The following is a 17500-nucleotide window of genomic DNA, read 5'->3' as shown; positions in this document are numbered from 1 at the left end:
TTTGTTCGTCTTTTTTTTTTCCTTTGTTCATTTGTTTTGTTTCTTAAATTTCACATATGAGTGAAATCAAATGGTATTTGTCTTTCTCTGATTGACTTATTTCACTTAACATTACACCTCTAGGTCCATCTACATTGTTGCAAATTACTCTAGGCCCATCCACATTGTTGCAAATGTCTTTATTTCTCATGGATGAATAATAGTTCATTATGTGTATGTATATATGTGTATACAAACACACACACACACACACACACATATATACACCTTATTTATCCATTCATCCTTTGACAGGCACTTAGGTTGTTTCCATATCTTGGCTACCGTGAACAATACTATAATCAACATGGGAGAGCAGATATCTCTTCCACATCCTTTGCTGTTTCAAAGCCTATCATGTTTTTTTCCCTCACTTTTAGAATTTTAATGTGATTTAATTTTTTTTAAAGTCTATCTTGTAAGGTTTTACAGGTGAGATACACACAACACCAGGAGAGATAGGCACAAGGCAAGGTTTATTAAAGGGGCCCTCGGGCGAGGTTCCACGACTCAGGAGAGGAGAGTCGGGGAAGCTGCACCCAGGAAGGGGTTGAGTGAGCTTTTATTGGGCCAAGGCCGGGTGGGGACTCATAACCATATTTGGTAAGGTTAGAGATTGGGGGTTGGAAAGTCCAAAGTGGCTGGTTTCTGTTTCTCGCATAAGTTTCGGTTTACTCAAGGTGACGTGTCCTTGATAGATGTCCTTCTGGCGGTAAAGTCCTGGGTAGGGGGAAGATGGCAGCCTGGCGGCCATTTTATTGTTCCTCCTGCATTCCCAGGGCCACCAACCCAACATTCTGACTTTTTTGGTGTAACAGGGGTAGCGATTCAGATCTGACTACTTCTTGCTGGCAGAGGGCATCGTCATAGGGTTCCTCAGATGTGGGCAGGCGGGAGTAGGGATGCAGGAGGGGCTGGTTGACAGTGACTGTCAACTCTGGACAACTCTGGACTCTGGGAACCTCACGTATGTGAGCCTGGGCCACTGAGGTAATCTGTTGCTGTAGGGATGCCAAGGACTCGGCTGAGACCTCGATGGCTGTTCAGAGCTGTTCGGATAAATCTCAGGTAGCGTCTATGGAGTGGGCTAGGGCCCCGGTGCCCAGTCTGGTGGCCACTAAGGAAGACGCTAAGGAGACCCCAATGACCAGGGGAAGAAATACAGCCCTTTTCTGTTGGGGGTGGGTAGTGAGGATGGCCATTTCCGTTAGGGCTGGCAATCTGTGGTGACCAGCTGACTAGACTGTGTGGTATCCCCATGGGTCCATCCAAGTTTCCACTAGAAGTGCCACCTGAACCCAGGGTCACCGGAGAGGTGGCTATGAGGGGGTAGAAAGAAGAGGGTGAGGAGAAGTGGTGTGGGAAATCCATAACCACATGGACCCCAGGGTCTGGGAAGTCCAGCCATCCTGTGGTGGAGCTCGCTTTAGGCTGGAGATGTGTACCCACGGGTGGTGCCTCAGAAGTTTTGCTGTGGTGGGAGCTGTAAGAATAACCATTGTATGGGGGCGGGACAAAGGGCTGTAAGCACTTTGGGTGAAATCCTCATAGGAGAACCTGGTCCCCGGGATTTAGGGCCTGGGGGAAGTCTCCGCCCCAGCTGTTGGAGGAGCGGATGGTCACATCTGCAAGAGCCCATAAAAGGACTAGTAGGAGAGTCAGATAGGGAAGATAAGATAGGAGGGGTGGAGGAGAAGCAGGGAGGTTGTGATTGAGCAGGAAGGGCCTGCCATCCAAGAGTTCAAAGGGGTTGAGTCCTGTGCTCGCTTCAGCAGCACATATACAAAGGGGCTGAGGCCTGATGGTCTGGGAGGAGAGGCCCTGAGTTGGGTGAGTGCTAGTGGGAGAACGGTTAGCCAAGAGAGGCGAGTTTCGAGAGTGAGTTTAGTGAGTTGCTCCTTGAGAAGGCCTTTGGCCCTCTCGACCTTACCCGAGGACTGGGGGTGATAGGGGATATGAAGTTTCCAGGTAATGTTGAGGCTCTCAGAGACTTGTTGTGTGATGCTGGAGATGAAGGCTGGTCCGTTGTCTGATTGTAGGGTTCGAGGGAGTCCAAATCTTGGGATGATGTGCTCAATGAGAATCGTGGAAGCCATGTCTGCTGTTCCCTAGCGGTGGGGAAAGCCTCAATCCAGCCTGTGAAGGTGTCCAGGAGAGTTGGTAGGTATCTGAAGGTTTTGTGTCGAGGCATGTGAGTGAGGTCAAGTTGCCAGTCCTTGTCTAGTGATGCCTGTGGGGCTGATGGGTGGGTCTCGGTCTGCGGAGGCCGCCCTGGGCATTGACCGCAGAACAGGTTCTGCAGGCCTGGTGTACATCCTTAATGGTCTTTTGGGGGAGGGGGTGGTGAAAGAGAGGTTGGAGAAATTGGTATAGGGCCTTTGGACCGATGTGGAGAGACTGGTGGATGTCAGTAATGAGGGTGTGGATTAGGCCATTTGGGAGGGCAATCTTGTCATGGACATAATACCATCCCCTGTCGCCTAACCTGCCACCTAATGTCTCAAGGGCCCGAATCTCCTCATCAGTGTATGAGGGACTGTGGGGAGTGTTGAGGAATAGGAGGGGGGCTAGTGAGGAGTTTAAGGCCATTTGTCAGGCAATAGAGTCAGCCTTGTTTTCCCTAAAGAGATGGGGTCCTTGGAGGTCTGATGGCCATGGCAGTGGACAATAACCACCTTGGTAGGGTGATTGAGGGCCTCAAGAAGTTTGGCAATGAGAGGCCCATTGATTATGTGGGTTCCCTTGGTCATGAGGAATCCCCTTTCTCACCAAAGGACAGAGTGGGTGTGGGTAATAAGGAAAACATATTTGGAGTCAGTATAGATGGTGACCCGTTGGCCCTTAGAATAGTGAAGGGCCCTGGTAAGAGCCACAAGTTCTGCCTTTTGAGATAGTCCCGATGGGAAGAGGGGCCGCCTCTATGACCGCGTCTAGGGTGACTACCGCATAGGCAGCGTGTCACTGTCCATCCGGCGCTATAAGGGAGCTCCCATCCATGAACAGAGTGCGATCAGGGTCAGGCAGCAGCAGATCCGAGAGTCCTGGATGGGAGGGAGTAAGTTCTTTCAGGAGTTGAGAGCAGGAGTGGGAAGGAGTGGCGGTAGACAAGGGTGTTGGCAAGAGGGTGGCGTGATTTAGGTGAGGGGAGACAGAGAGTGTGACCTGGGGGTTTTCTATGAACAGCAGGTGGTAGAGCTGAAGATGGGAAGGAGTGAGTTGTGCCAAGGATTTGTGGCTGACTAAGTCTCCCAGTCAATGGGGGGAGAAGACTGTGAGGGGCTGTCCTAAGGTAAGATTGAGGGCCTCCTTTGTAAGAGAAGTGGCTGCCGCTAAGGCCCTGAGGCAGGGCTGCTATCCCTGGGTGGTGACACCTAGTTGCTTGGAGAGATAGGCCACCACCTGGTAGGTGGGACCAGTTGGTTGGGCCAGGAGGCTGGTGGCCAGCCCAGACCATTCATCAGTGAAAAGGTGAAAAGGTTTTGAAGGGTCAGGCAAGGCCAGACTCAGTCCGGAAATGAGGTGGCTCCTGAGCTGGTAGAACAGATGTCTGACGGAGCCTGGGTTGGTTAGAGGTCCCTGTGGTGTGTCTTTGGCAGCCTGGTATAAGGGCCGGGCCAGAATGGCGAAATTGGGAATCCAATGTCTAAAAAAGCCCATCAGTCCTAGGAATGAAAATATTCTTCTGAGGAGGTTCCAAGTTCTGAGGAGGTTGTAGGTCTTGTAGGAGGCAAATATGATCTCCTGTGAGGGATTTGGAAGTGGGAGTTAGTAATATTCCCAAGCAGGTGACTGAGGGGGTACAGAGTTGGGCCTTGGAAGGCGTCACTCAGTATCCCTTGGTGCCCAGGAAATTGAGCGGAGTGGCGGTATCCTCCTGAGAGGAAGGGAGGGAGGGCCTGCAGAGGAGGAGATCTACATATTGGAGGAGAATGCTGGCCATGAGGGTGCACTGTTGGAGGTCTGTGGCCAGGGCCTGACCAAAGATATGGGGGCTATCTTGGAAGCCCTGGGGCAGGGCCGTCCAGGTCAATTGTCCAGAGATATGTATTTCGGGGTCCTCCCAGGTGAAGACGAAGAGAAAATAGGAGTCTGGATGGAGGGGGATAGTAAAGAATGCATCTTTGAGATCCAGGACTGAGAAGTGGGTAGTTCATGGTAGTTCACTTTGGAAAGGAGAGTATAGGGGATGGGAACTACTGGATGGAGTGGGACTACTGACTTGTTGAGGAGGCTTAGGTCCTGTACCAGGTGATAGGCTCCTGAGGGTTTTTTAACGGGAAGGATAGGAGTGTTGCGTGGAGAGTTAATAGGGATAAGGAGACCCTGCTGCGGAAGGAGGTCAATGATAGGCTTAAGTCCTCGGCGGTGAGTCATTAAGATAGGGAACTGTGGGCGGGATGGAAATGTAGACTCGTCCTTGAGTTGTATCTTGATTGGGGTGTGGTGGGTTGCTACCACAGGTCTGGAAATATCCCATACCTGTGGGTCTATGGAGGGGAGACAGTCTAGGATAGAGGGTGATTCAGTGGGGAGTAGAGGGAGGATGAGGTGAGCAGAAGTTGAGGGAGAGGGAGAGACGTATGATGGCTTCAAGTTTATGGAGGATGTCCCTGACTAATAGAGGGATGGGGCAGGAAGGGATGATAAGGAAGGAGTATGAGAAGGGGAACCCATCCAGGCGGCATAAATGGGGGGGTGGCTTTTGGAGTGGAAGAAGTACCATCAATTCTCATAACTGCGACTGGGGAGGGACAAGTAGGACCCGAGTAGGAAGGCAGGATGGAATAGGTAGCCCCCGTGTCCAACAGAAAGAAGATGGACTTACCGGCTACCTGGAGTGTGACCCTGGGCTTGGCGTGGGTGAGAGTGGTGTCTGAGTTCGGGCTCCATTGATCATCCTCCAATCCAAGAAGTTGAAAAGCGGGACTTACCATCTCAGGGTCACCCCCACATGGAGGCGCCAGGGATCCCCCGATGCTGGGGCAATCCGATTTCCAGGGGCTCATCATGAGACACTGAGGGCATGGCCTAGTAGGCACTTTGGGATTGGGGCATTGACGGGCCCAGTGTCCTTTGGCTCCGCATTTGAAGCAGGTCCCCGGAGGGATACAGTTTCCCCTCTGTTGTCCCCCAGAACCTGCCGGCCTCAGGGCTGCTACCAGGGCTTGGGTCTGCAGTTGGACTTTCTGTTGGAGTCTGGCTTGGCGCTTAAGTTCCGCTGCCTCCTCTTGGGAGTTAAAGACTTTAAATGCCATTTTCACCAGATCAGAAATGGGAGTTTGAGGGCCCTCCTCCGCTTTCTTTAATTTTTTCCAAATGTCGGCGGCTGACTGAGAAATAAAGTGGGTAGCTAAAATAGTCGCTCCTGCCAGGGAGGCCGGGTCTAGGCCAGTATATTGTGTCAGTGCCTCAGTAAGTCTGTTTAGAAATATGGCTGGGTTTTCATTGGGTTCCTGAATGATTTCCCTAATTTTATCATGACTGACCACCTTGTTGGAGGCTGCCCGCATCACGCCAATGAGGCACTCAACCATGCTGTCGCGGCACCAGTGGCCGTCTTGGCCATTCTGATAGTCCCATCCGGGTTCTATAGCTGAGACTGACTGAGCGCCAATGGGCAGGGTGGCATCAGTGAAATGGACCTGATCAGCATGTTCTCAGGCAGCAGCCTGAATGCGCTCCCTTTCCTCTGTAGTGAGGGTGGTGGTTTGGACCACATGTAGGTCGTGCCAGGTAAGGTCATAGGCCTGGACCAGATATTGGAATTCCTTTATATAGTTATTGGGGATGGCCGAAAAGGAGATGTGAGGGGAGAGTTGGTGGGGGCAATACCAGGATGGGAAGGGGTAAGTTTTTTCAGGAGTTGGGATAGGAGTTGAGAGGGGTAGGGGTAAACAAGGACACCGGTTCAAAAAGCCTGAACATAAGGGACCTTGGCCCATCTGCCTTGGTGTCTGCCGAGGTTAGCTAGGTCTGTGAGGATTTGGTAATCAAAAGTGCCTTCTGGAGGCCATTGGGATTGATTGTCTAATTGGTACTGTGGCCATGCAACAGTACAGTAATGTATGAGACATTGCCTTCACAGGTCCTGGTCCAGTTCCAGGGTCTTAAGGTTAGCCTAGGGGTGTCTTGGGGTTGAATTTGGATTGGGAGGTCCCCATGATTCCTTGCCGGGCAATCTGAGGGTTGGAGGAAGGAGTCCCCTCGTCCAGCACTGGGTTGCGGAGAGACAGTGTCGACTGCTGCAAAATTAGCACGTCTCCCAATTCCCGGAGTCTCGGAGGTCTCCTGGTGACCGGCAGGGTCCACCCTGACACGGCCATGATTAGGACAGGGCTTTCTGGAGAGACGCGGAATCAGGGAAAACTCACCACGGCTTCAGAAGTGGCATTTAGAGAGGCAGGTCCAGGTCTGAGTAGGAAAAGGAGAGAGCCTCCTCACCAGGGTGTGGGCTCGATCTCCTCCCAGGTTTGGGCACCAAATGTAAGGTTTTACAGGCGAGATAAACATGACACCAGGCGAGATAGGCACAAGGCAAGGTTTATTAAAGGCGCCCTCGGACGAGGTTCCGTGACTCAGGAGAGGAGAGTCAGGGAAGTCGCACCCAGGAAGGGGTTGAGTGAGCTTTTATTGGGCCAAGGCCAGGTGGGGGCTCATAACCATATTTGGTAAGGTTAGAGGTTGGGGGTTGGAAAGTACAAAGTGGCTGGTTTCTGTTTCTCCCATAAGTTTTGGTTTACTCAAGATGACGTGTCCTTGACAGATGTCCTTCTGGAGGGAAAGTCCTGGGTAAAGGGAAGATGGCAGTCTGGCGGCCATTTTATTGTTCCTCCTGCATTCCCAGGGCCGCCAACCTAACCTATCTAACAGCTTTTAGAGAATTTGCTACTTCGACCCAAATTGTTCTTTGAAAAACTCATCAGACCCTCTCTCAAGGCATTAGCCAGTGACCTTTTCTTACTACCGTGGCTCATTTACGTTTTAACTCCAGGATCTCACATAGTACCAGACCCAAGTCGTTTAGTAAAGATTTGACTAATTAATTAATTAGTGACACATCTAGATTCAAAGCCCCTACCAAAATCTTTCAGATCCACTTACCTGACGCCCTGACTCTTTCCCTCTTCAGTATTTTTCCTAAGGACTACCAAAGTGCAGAGGTCATTGGGACTTTCCAGGATCTGTTGTTCAGTGTCTTGGGACAGTGTTTCCTCAAATGTCTGATTATTTGGCTTTTAAACGTAGATTCTGAAGATCCATCAGTTCCAAGTCCATGTGTATACCCTTGAAAACTGAGGGCAGAAACTCAAATCGATTCTTGCCAATGTTCATACCAGCATTAGCATTATGGTATGAACAATAGCTAAAAGATGAAAACAGATGAATGGATAAAAGGAATGGGATATACACATACAATGAAATATTATTCAGCCTTAAAGGGACTAAAATTCTGATATATGTTGCAACATGGTTGAATCTCAAAAACATTATGCTAAATGAGATAAGCCAGACACAAAAAGATAAGTGCTGAATGATTCCACTTACATGCGGTACCTAGAATAAACAAAGTCACAGAGACAGAAAATAGAACAGAGGTTTCCAAGGGTTGGGGTGATGGGGGGAGGAGGAAGAGGAATTGTTGCTTAATGGAGACAGAGTTTCTATTTGGGATGATGATAAAGTTCTGGGAATGGTGTGTGGTGTGATGATTGTATAATATTGTGAATGTTCTTAATGCTACAGAATTGTACATTTAAAAATGCATAAAATGGTAAATTTTGTCATATATATTATTGTGGACACGTATGTATATCCACAATAATAATTATATATATTAGATATATAATATATATCCACAATAAAAATTTAAACAAAAATAAAATAAAGTAAAATTGTTGTAATTTTTTTCATAGTAGATTCTTAGCCTCTTTTCCTGGAGATACTGACTGGGTAAGTCTAGAGTAAGGTGGGAAGCTATACATTAACGCTAGATCCAGATGATACTTTTGATAAAGCTTACCTTTTGAAACATTGCTCTAGGGAACTGTTCCCAGAAGATTGTCCTAGAGACCACCAAATTTAGAACTTGTGAAAAATCCAAATTATCAGACCCAAACCCAGACCTACGGAGACAGAAACTTGAAGATGAAACCCAGAAATCTTTTTAAACAAGTACTCAAGCTCATCTTGGTGCAGGCTAAAGTTTGAGAACCATTACTTAGTGACTCCTGGGACCCTTCACCACTCAACCATCTGCTTAACATGAATACTACAAGTCATTTGTCCCCAAGAGGAGATCTAAGAAAGACTGAAGAGATTCTTCCAAGAGAAAAAGGACCCCGGAGAGAGGAGTCACAGCTGGCCCCAGTGTTACTCTCCCAGGGCATAGGAATTGGCAGGTCAGAGACACTTTCTCCTGTGGGGTCTCTGCCTTTGAGGAGTCAAACTGATCAGCAAATGGAAAATCTATTGATCAATTTGTCTAACAAGCTTCAGAGGGGATTCAGTCCCCAGGGCCACAAAACCTGTAACACACTGACTTATAGTCACTAAGGCCCATGTAGCACTTTCAAGACACACAAGCCTTCTCTAGGAGAAATCAGTCAGGCCCCATATTACATGTCTGCTCTGTGTTTCTTCTCTTTTGGGAAACAAATCTTTCTTCACTACCCACCCTCCATGAGAGAACAAGATTCAGGAGAGTTGGCCCCTGTGGTAAGCCCATTTTGCCAAGCATGCATAGCCTAGTAAGTGTTGTGGGAAATAGGGAAAAGAGGTGTTTGGATAGAAAGGGCATTGACTACTGTTAAGCATATGGCAGGGACATCATGTGGTATCTGTGCAGAAGAAGCTCTAGTGGCCAGTTGCTTCGGAGGGTGAATGGGTACACTGCTTGTTCAAAGTTGCTGTTGTGAGTGAGTTTTTACTTTGGTTGCATGTTATTTGGATGGGTGGTTGATGGTGATTATAGGGATGAGGAGGAAGAGGCAGAGCACCCACTCTTGGATACCATAGGACTTTCCAGAACCACACTGTGTAGTGACACTGTTACCAGTTGGAGGTGTACCAATGGATGCCTCCAGGTACTAATAGACTTTTACCATGAGGTATTGATTTGTTTTCTCCTACCTGGTTCCAAAACTCCAGAGCTTCCACCTTCACTCAGCCTAGACAGATCCTTTCTGAATCCTTCTTTGCCACCTTCATTTGTTGGGGAACACCTCCTGTTTCTTCAAAAGGACCTCTCCTTCTTCTTCTTTCTTCACCCTCATCTGTGTTTCTTATAGAGATTTTCAAGAGTGAAGAGTCCATGTTCCCTGGTATCCAAGGTTATGGTATATAAAGACGCAGGTGGATAAGGGGGAAAGAGAATCACACAGGACGATCCAACATCCAGTCCCCCCTTGACATTCTACCCTTTTGCTCTCGGAACATCCTGGGAGACACTGAAACTCACAAGTCCCTATCTCATAGTTCGTGTGATTACACTTGGGTATCAGGTCTCATCCTTAAGTAGGGACATGAAATCATTAACAAGACATTGGACTAATTTATTCACCTCTTCTGGCCTTCCTTCCTCTTCCTAAAACAAGTGGCTTTGTCCCTTCAACATTAATGATGTGATGATTCCCAACCCTGTTTCCTTTGACCCTAGTTTTTGCCTGCCTTAAATCTATCTTTAACTCCAGGCACCAGGGAAAATTGTGATATGATCATGTTACATGTCACAGGTCCTACATGGCCCCTATCCTTTATCCATTGTTTTTTTCAAGGTTCCCAGAGATGTGGTCCCTGTTCATCTCCAACCGCATTCTTCACTGTTCCCATGTCCCACTTTGTGCTTCAGCACATTGCTAAGAGCACTCTGTCCCATGCTGCTTTTTGTGTATGGACCTTTTCCCTTGCTGCCTTCTGTGCCAGAGAAGCCCAGACTCAATCATCAACCTAGACAACTCCTTGCCCAGGGATCTCTTCCTCCAGGAATGCCCCCCTGACTCCATCACTTCAGGCTAAATTCTGTACTTCACTTTGCAGACTGCCTTTATCTTAGCATTTAACTCATTGTATTACAATATCAGGTTTCTGCATCCATTAATGTCCCTGAGGTGGGGTTCCTCAGGACAAAACCACATCATTAATCGTTTTATCCCCAACAGCTAACACTTAGCCTGTCCCAAAGTAGCCCTTGTTGCTCTGGACACTAGAAACAGAAAACAAACATGTATTTGGTACATGAATAAAGGGGAAAGTATAAATGACAAGTAAAATAAATGACAAAGTATAAATGGTTGTATTCTCCACTTTTAATTTCTAACCTCTGGCCCTAAGATAAAATGTTTCTGATGTGTGGGAAACTCTTCTTAAGATGAATGCTATTCCTCATTTCCATCACCCATTTGAATCACAGTCCAGCCCCTATAGGAAATGAAATTGTTTTCCTTGATTCTAATCCAGTTGATGATGTTAATGCACACAACATACTCCAGGAAATAACAGAAGTGTGGGCATTTCCTGTGCACTCTCTGATATGCTGCTCAACAGAACAGATCAGAAGGCAAGAAAGTAAGCCACACTTACTAGAGGTCAAGGGAATCTTTTACAAACTCTCATACTTTAAAGATGAGTCATGATCCTCTCACCAGAACTCAGCAGAGATGATTGCAAACTGCTCACCCCACCAAGGGTCTGAACAAAGATGTTCATTCATAGTTAATCAATTTGCCTCTGATGTGATCATTTTTATCATTCCAGAGACACTATCTGCTTTGGGGGTTTTGTGAGTTTTCTTTTTTTGAGATAAAATTGGCATGTAACATTATATTAGCTTCAGGTGTACACCATAATGATTCAATATATTGCACATATAGGGGTGCCTGAGCATCTCCGTTGGTCAAGAGTCTGCCTTTGGCTCAGGTCATGATCCAAGGGTCCTGGGATTGAGCCCCATATCAGGCTCCCTGCTTGGTGGGAGCCTGCTTCATTCTCTCCCTCTGGCGCTCCCCCTGCCTGTGCTCAATCTCTCTCTCTCTCTCTCAATCTCTCTGGCAAATAATTAAATAAAATTATAATCTATATAAACATATATATATATAATATAGCATATATAATATTTGGTGAATTAGCAAAATAATTACAGTTAACATCTGCCACTACACAGTTACAAAAAAAAATTTTCCTTGTGGAAAACTTTTTTAAGACTTTGTTTCTTTATTTGACAGAAAAAGCGAGAGCACAAGCAGGGAGAATTGTAGGCAGAGGGAGAGGGAGAAGTAGGTTCCCTGCTGAGCAAGGAGCTGGATGTAGGACTTGATTCCAGGATCCTGGGATCACGAACTGAGCCAAAGGCAGATGCTTCACTGATGGAGCCACCCACTGAGTGATGAACACCACTGAGGATATGACTCAAAATTCTGTTTGTGACCTTAGTAGTATTTTATCTTACGGTACTGAAATGGTTGAAACCTTGATACCTATGTTTTCATTAGACATTTTCACCAATATTTAAGTTCACAGATGAAAGATATTTTGTCAAGCAATAATAACGTCCAGGAAGCATCTGGCTCTGTCCCTCCCTGCAGGATGTTGATGGCTCCTGGTACACTAAGCGTTAAGAATTTGTTCATGTGGTTTATTATTTGGTAAGAACATTCTCTTTTTCTTCCTTTCATTTTTCTTGAAGAGTAAACCTACATTCTGTTCATCCTGAAATAATCTATCCAAATATTTGAGAGACTCTCAAATTTTCTGACCTCTGAGGCATATTTATCTGACCCTTTTTAGGGTTCCAGACAAGTTGGACAATCCAGATTAAGTTACTGAGGTTCACCGGACCTCATGTTCCACGTTTGTTTTAGAATGAATTTGGACCATTTTATCGCTAAGGTCTAACATGGTTCTTAACTTTTTAGATTTGATGATTCTAGATAAATAGGATAAATGAGTGTCCCAGAGGCCAATGGACAGGGGTTGATCAACATTATTAAATGTTGCATGTAATGAATAACAGAATGTAGGATTCCTAAACTTTGTAATGTTAAGGCTACTATGCACAGCACTTCCCTTCAAGAAATAAAAATAGTAGAGATATTCTGGAGTCTATCTAGTGTCTATTTCATGGTCACTCCCTACTTATATCGTCTAGCTGATGAGTTGGCAACATGGAAGCAAGAAATCAAACAAGTGCATCAGAATTTTTACTCCTGGGATTTTCCCAAGACTCAGTGCCTCAACCCCTTCTCTTTGGTCTGTTCTTGTCCATGTACCTAGTCACCGTGCTTGGCAACCTGCTCATCATCCTGGCCATCAGCTGTGACTCCCACCTCCACACCCCCATGTACTTCTTCCTCTCCAACTTGTCCTTTGCTGACATAAGTTTCATCTCCACCACGGTCCCTAAGATGCTGATGAACTTCCAAACACAGAGCAAATACATCACCTATGCAGGCTGCATCACCCAGATGTATTTCTTTATGGTTTTTGGAGGTATGGACACTTTTCTCCTCACTGTGATGGCCTATGACCGGTTTGTGGCCATCTGCCACCCCTTGCACTACCCAGTCATCATGAACCCACAGCTCTGTGGCCTCCTGGTTCTCATGTCCTGGTTCATCAGCTTGTCATACTCCCTGACCCAGAGTCTGTTGATACTTCGGCTTTCCTTCTGCACCAACTGGGTAATTCCACACTTTTACTGTGAACTTGCTAAGGTCCTCACGCTTGCCTGCTCAGACACATTGGTCAATCGTATCCTGCTATATATAGTAACTAGCCTTCTTGGCATCATTCCCTTCTCTGGAATCCTTTTCTCCTATACCCGAATCACCTCCTCAATCCTGAGAATCCCATCAACTAATGGGAAGTACAAGGCATTTTCTACCTGTGCATCTCACCTGTCTGTGGTTTCTTTATTCTATGGGACAGGCCTTGGTGTGTATCTCAGTTCTGATGCATCTTCCTGGAGGGGCATGATTGCCTCAGTGATGTACACTGTGGTCACCCCAATGCTGAACCCCTTCATCTACAGCCTACGGAACAGGGACCTCAAGGAGGCTCTACAAAAAGTTTTGGGGAGAACAATCTACATTCAGTGATGTGAATGCTCGTCCTGGGTTGTTGAACTGACAGGAACAGCAGCCCTTGGCTAATGAAATCCTGCCTCTTGATGACATTGAGTTTTACTTCTTACCCATCCTTCATAAGTGACTTTGCTCAGAATTGCTTTGCAAGTACTTTTTCTGATGTACCTTAACCTGTTATGTTGACTGCTCTGTTATCCTCACTCCGACTCTCCACATCCCCTCCTTTTACATTCCTATTACTACACCTCAGCTTGGATTTCCAATCCAACAGCCACTTTAAGTACCAAATCAGAATAGTTGCATAAGAATTATGAAGTAGTGCATTTTATCAGTAACTATTGCTAGTTCCTTTACTAAGCACCTTTGGTGTGCCAGGCTGAAGTAGGTGTCTGGAACACAGGAGTGAAGTGGGAAAAAAAGAAGACAAAAATCTTTGCCCTCATAAAGCATAAATCCAGGATCTCAGTTTCTCTGATCACATTATAAGTCCAAAGAGACTATATACACTGATGGATAAATTATTTATTTGGTTATTAGCAAGGTTGAACTTTTCTCCATGTGTTTATTGAGTGCATTTCCAAAAAACTCTGAGTTTGGGTTTCCAGAATCATTCAGCTTTTCAGTGGGTGCCTCCCTGCTGCCGCAGGGAGACACTGAATGAATGAATGCTCCCGTTGCTCTTCTCCTTTCCTTGAAATTTCCCATTCCTGAACTAAGTGTTGGGTTTGTAATTCAAAGAATATTATGGGCCATTTCAACTACCTTGGAACTGCTTTTAAATTTTCTCAAATAAATGTTATTAGTAACAAGGTGTCCCACACAGAGTTCCTTGTGAAGCAGACAATTAGACAACGATTAGCACACAGGATGTTTACCAGGCAGTGCTCCTGGAATCAACAACTGGGCAAGGGCAAATGTGTAGTAAGGAATTTGGCCTCATCTAAAGAGAGATATGGCTTTGTCCCAGCTCCCAGGGGTAACTTTTAAACACTTGAAATTTCCTAGTGATCTGGAGTGATTGACTATTCATGGAGGGCCTCATAGACCACAACTCATAGTTTATGCTAATGAAATGGCTCAGGATGGGGGTTGTCCATGCCAAAGAGACCAGCCATGTGATGAAAAGGCTGGAGCTTTGGGGAAAGAGATATCAGCCCAGCCTTAGGAGGGAGGCTGGAAATTGAGCTCAGCCATATAGGCCATATTTCAACTAATCATATCTACGTAGCAAAGCCTCAATAAAAATTTTGGACACTGCAACTCAGATGAACTACCTGGTTGGTAACAGTCTTTGAGTATTGTCACAGATATCATCCCAGGAAAAGGTAACGGGTCTGAACTCCAAGGAAAGAAGACAACAAAAGTCTTCACATAGACCTTGTATTATGTCACTTTAAGTACCAAAGTACCATTCCTTTGGCTGAATCTAATTTGTATCTTTTTGCTGTAATAAAACTTCAATCATAGTATGCTGCTTCTTGAGTTCTATAAGTTATTCTAGCTCATCATCAAATCTGAGGCAGTCCTCTCAGTTTGAATCATTCTAGCAAATTATCCAATGTGAAAAAGTTCCCAAATTTGTATTCAACTGGTCTGATGTGAGAGTGGACCTTGAGACCCCTGAACTTGTGGTTGGTGTGAGAGGGGAGGGCAATCTTGTGGTTGGCAAATTTTTTGCAACAAGGAATTACATTGGAAAAAGTCAAGCCAAACTGACATCCATCAAAGACCTCTGAAAACGAGCAGGGAGCTCTGGAGGTAAGATGATGTCTTAAAGTTGGCTGGAATTAGGGCAAAGGGTACAAATGTTTACACCCACATCAAACAGTTATCAGATGTGGGTTGCCTCAAGAAGGAGGCATGACCTTGCTGAGACAGATCCCTATAGGGGTTGAATTCTGAGGGTTGAGGAACGCCCAACATTTGAAGCAACATGTCCGTTATTTCTTTTTTTTTTTTTAATCATTTTTTAAATTTATTTTCAGCATAACAGTATTCATTGTTTTTGTACCACACCCAGTGCTCCATGCAGTCCGTGCCCTCTCTAATACCCATCACCTGGTTCCCCCAACCTCCCACCCCCCCCACCTCTTCAAACCCTTCAAATTGTTTTTCAGAGTACATAGTCTCTCATTGTTCACCTCCCCTTCCAATTTCCCCCAACATGTCCCTTATTTCTGACAGGAGATCTTTGTTGTCATTGTGGTTGTTGTTTTTAAGATTTTATTTATTTATTTGACAGACAGAGATTACAAGCAGACAGAGAGGCAGGCAGAGAGAAGTGAAGCAGGCTCCCATCTGAGCAGAGAGCCCAATGTGGGGCTGGATCCCAGGACCCTGGGATCATGACTGGAGCCGAAGGCAGAGGCTTTAACCCACTGAGCCACCTAGGTGCCCCTGTTATTGTTTTTAATTGTGGAAAGATAACATAAAATTTACCACCTTAACCACTTTTAACTGTATAGATCAGTAGTAATAAGGACATTCACAACCATCACTACCATCCATCTCTAGAACTTTTTTACCATCCCAAACTGAAACTGTCCCATTAAACACTAATGCCCCTTTTCCCTACCCCAGCTCCTGGCTCCCACCATTCTACTCTCTGACTCTGTGAATTTGACTACTATACTCCTCTTATATAAGTGGAAGTATACAGTATTTATCCCTTTGTGTCTAGTTATATAATGTAACTGAGGAGAAATTAGATGGAATAGGAAGGACAATCATCAGGAAAATTAGGATCACCTCTGTTCTGGTAGTTTCTCTCCCATCTATTCCTTGGGAATTGTACACCCCAGGTTTCCTAGGGAAGTTCCAGGAAACTTGATAACTGTTTATTCAAACTCAATATTAATAGTGTCTCATTTCAGCTTCAGAAGGAAATTCAATGGTTATCCTATTCACTCAGAAATATGATCAAGATGTGACTCCGGGAGGCCTAGTCAGTTGAGCATCTGATTCTTTATCTCGGCTTGGGTCTTGATCTCAGGGTCGTAGTTCAAGCCCCATGTTGGACTCCATGCTGGGTGTGAAGCCTATTTTTTAAAAAATCTGATCAAGATCATTAAGGCACAGAAATGTATTAGATGTTTTGAACCTTAAGGTAGAGTTTAGATCCTCCTAACAAATGGCGCTGGGGGTGGGGCAGAATCATAGGAAAATAACAAGATGGGGCACCTGGGTGTCTCAGATATTTACTCTGCCTTCGGCTCAGGTCACGATCAAGCCCCATGATGCGCTCCCACCTCAACAGGGAGCCAGCATCTCCCTCTGCCTCTCCCCCTGCTTGGGCTGTTTCTCTCAAATGAATAGGTAAAATATCTTTTTAAAAAGGAAAAAAACAAGAGAGGGAGAGTTATGATTATTTTGCAATGATAGAAACAAGACTGCTCATGACCAAGAATCCTGGGCAATGCATAAAGAAAGTGAGAGGAGTACATATATACACATAATCCTGCAGCGACTATGATTTAAGTGGAGAGTCCAAAATAATCCCCCATTTCCATTAGAGCTATGCTAACAGGAATAGTTGTATAAGCAAAATCAGAGATCCATATAGGTATATATACCATGTGGCTGCAGATTCAGAATTTCTTGACGTTGTTGATTCCCTGCATGTTCCAGTTCTATGAACCCAGAAAGATTAACACAAATGCTGATATTAGACTGTTCTGCTGATTGTCCCCCATAGTGCCCTCGTGATGTCCTTGTTCCTCAGGCTGTAGATGAAGGGGTTCAGCATAGGAGTGACCACAGTGTACATCACCGAGGTCACTGCACCCTTCCTGAGGGAGGAGGAGATGGATGAACTGAGGTACACTCCAATGGCTGTTCCATAAAACAAGCAAACAACCAACAAGTGGGAGCTACAGGTAGAAAAGGCTTTGTACTTCCCACCTGTGGATGGGACTCTCAGAATGGAGGAAATAATTCGTGTATAAGAACAAAGGATCCCCGAGAGGGGAACACCACCAAAGATGGCACTGATAAAATACATTAGTATGGTGTGGATGGAGGTATCAGAGCAGGCAAGGTGGAAGAGTTGAGGTGCATCACAAAAGAAATGATGAATTTCCACATTTGTGCAGAAGGTGAGTTGGGACACCATCAAACAATGAATCTGAGATTCCAAAACGCTGCCGAAAAATGACATCAGGACCAACAAGCCACAGAGGCTTGGGTTCATGATGACTGAATAGTTCAGGGGGTGACAAATGGCCACAAATCGGTCATAGGCCATCACAGCCAGGATCAGATTGTCCAAACACCCAAACAGGAAAAAAAAAGACACCTGAGTTAGGCAGCCTGCATAGGTGATAGACTTGCTGTGTGTTTGAATGTTCACCAGCATCTTGGGGATTGTTGTGGTGCTGAAACCA

The 17500-nt window shown here is 45.7% G+C and overlaps 2 protein-coding genes across 2 annotated transcripts; one reads left to right on the top strand and one right to left on the bottom strand.

The window, feature by feature from the left end:
* The first annotated feature begins 12197 nt into the window (after nucleotides 1–12197).
* Nucleotides 12198–13130, top strand: LOC111162549 (olfactory receptor 7D4-like). The gene has a single exon (XM_022527044.1). The coding sequence runs from the start codon at nucleotides 12198–12200 to the stop codon at nucleotides 13128–13130; it is 933 nt and encodes a 310-aa protein (XP_022382752.1).
* Nucleotides 13131–16782: 3652 nt separating this feature from the next.
* LOC111162418 (olfactory receptor 18-like) lies at nucleotides 16783–17496 on the bottom strand (the record flags this gene model as incomplete). Its single annotated transcript, XM_022526825.1, has 1 exon — nucleotides 16783–17496. A coding segment is annotated over one exon (714 nt), but the record flags the coding sequence as incomplete, so codon positions are not given.
* Nucleotides 17497–17500: the final 4 nt, after the last annotated feature.

Source organism: Enhydra lutris, unplaced genomic scaffold (assembly GCF_002288905.1).
Source record: "Enhydra lutris kenyoni isolate GAN:26980312 unplaced genomic scaffold, ASM228890v2 scaffoldscaffold92, whole genome shotgun sequence".
Lineage (NCBI taxonomy): Eukaryota > Metazoa > Chordata > Mammalia > Carnivora > Mustelidae > Enhydra > Enhydra lutris.
The sequence above is the reverse complement of the archived record's forward strand: the minus strand, read 5'-3'. Positions and strand labels throughout refer to the sequence as shown.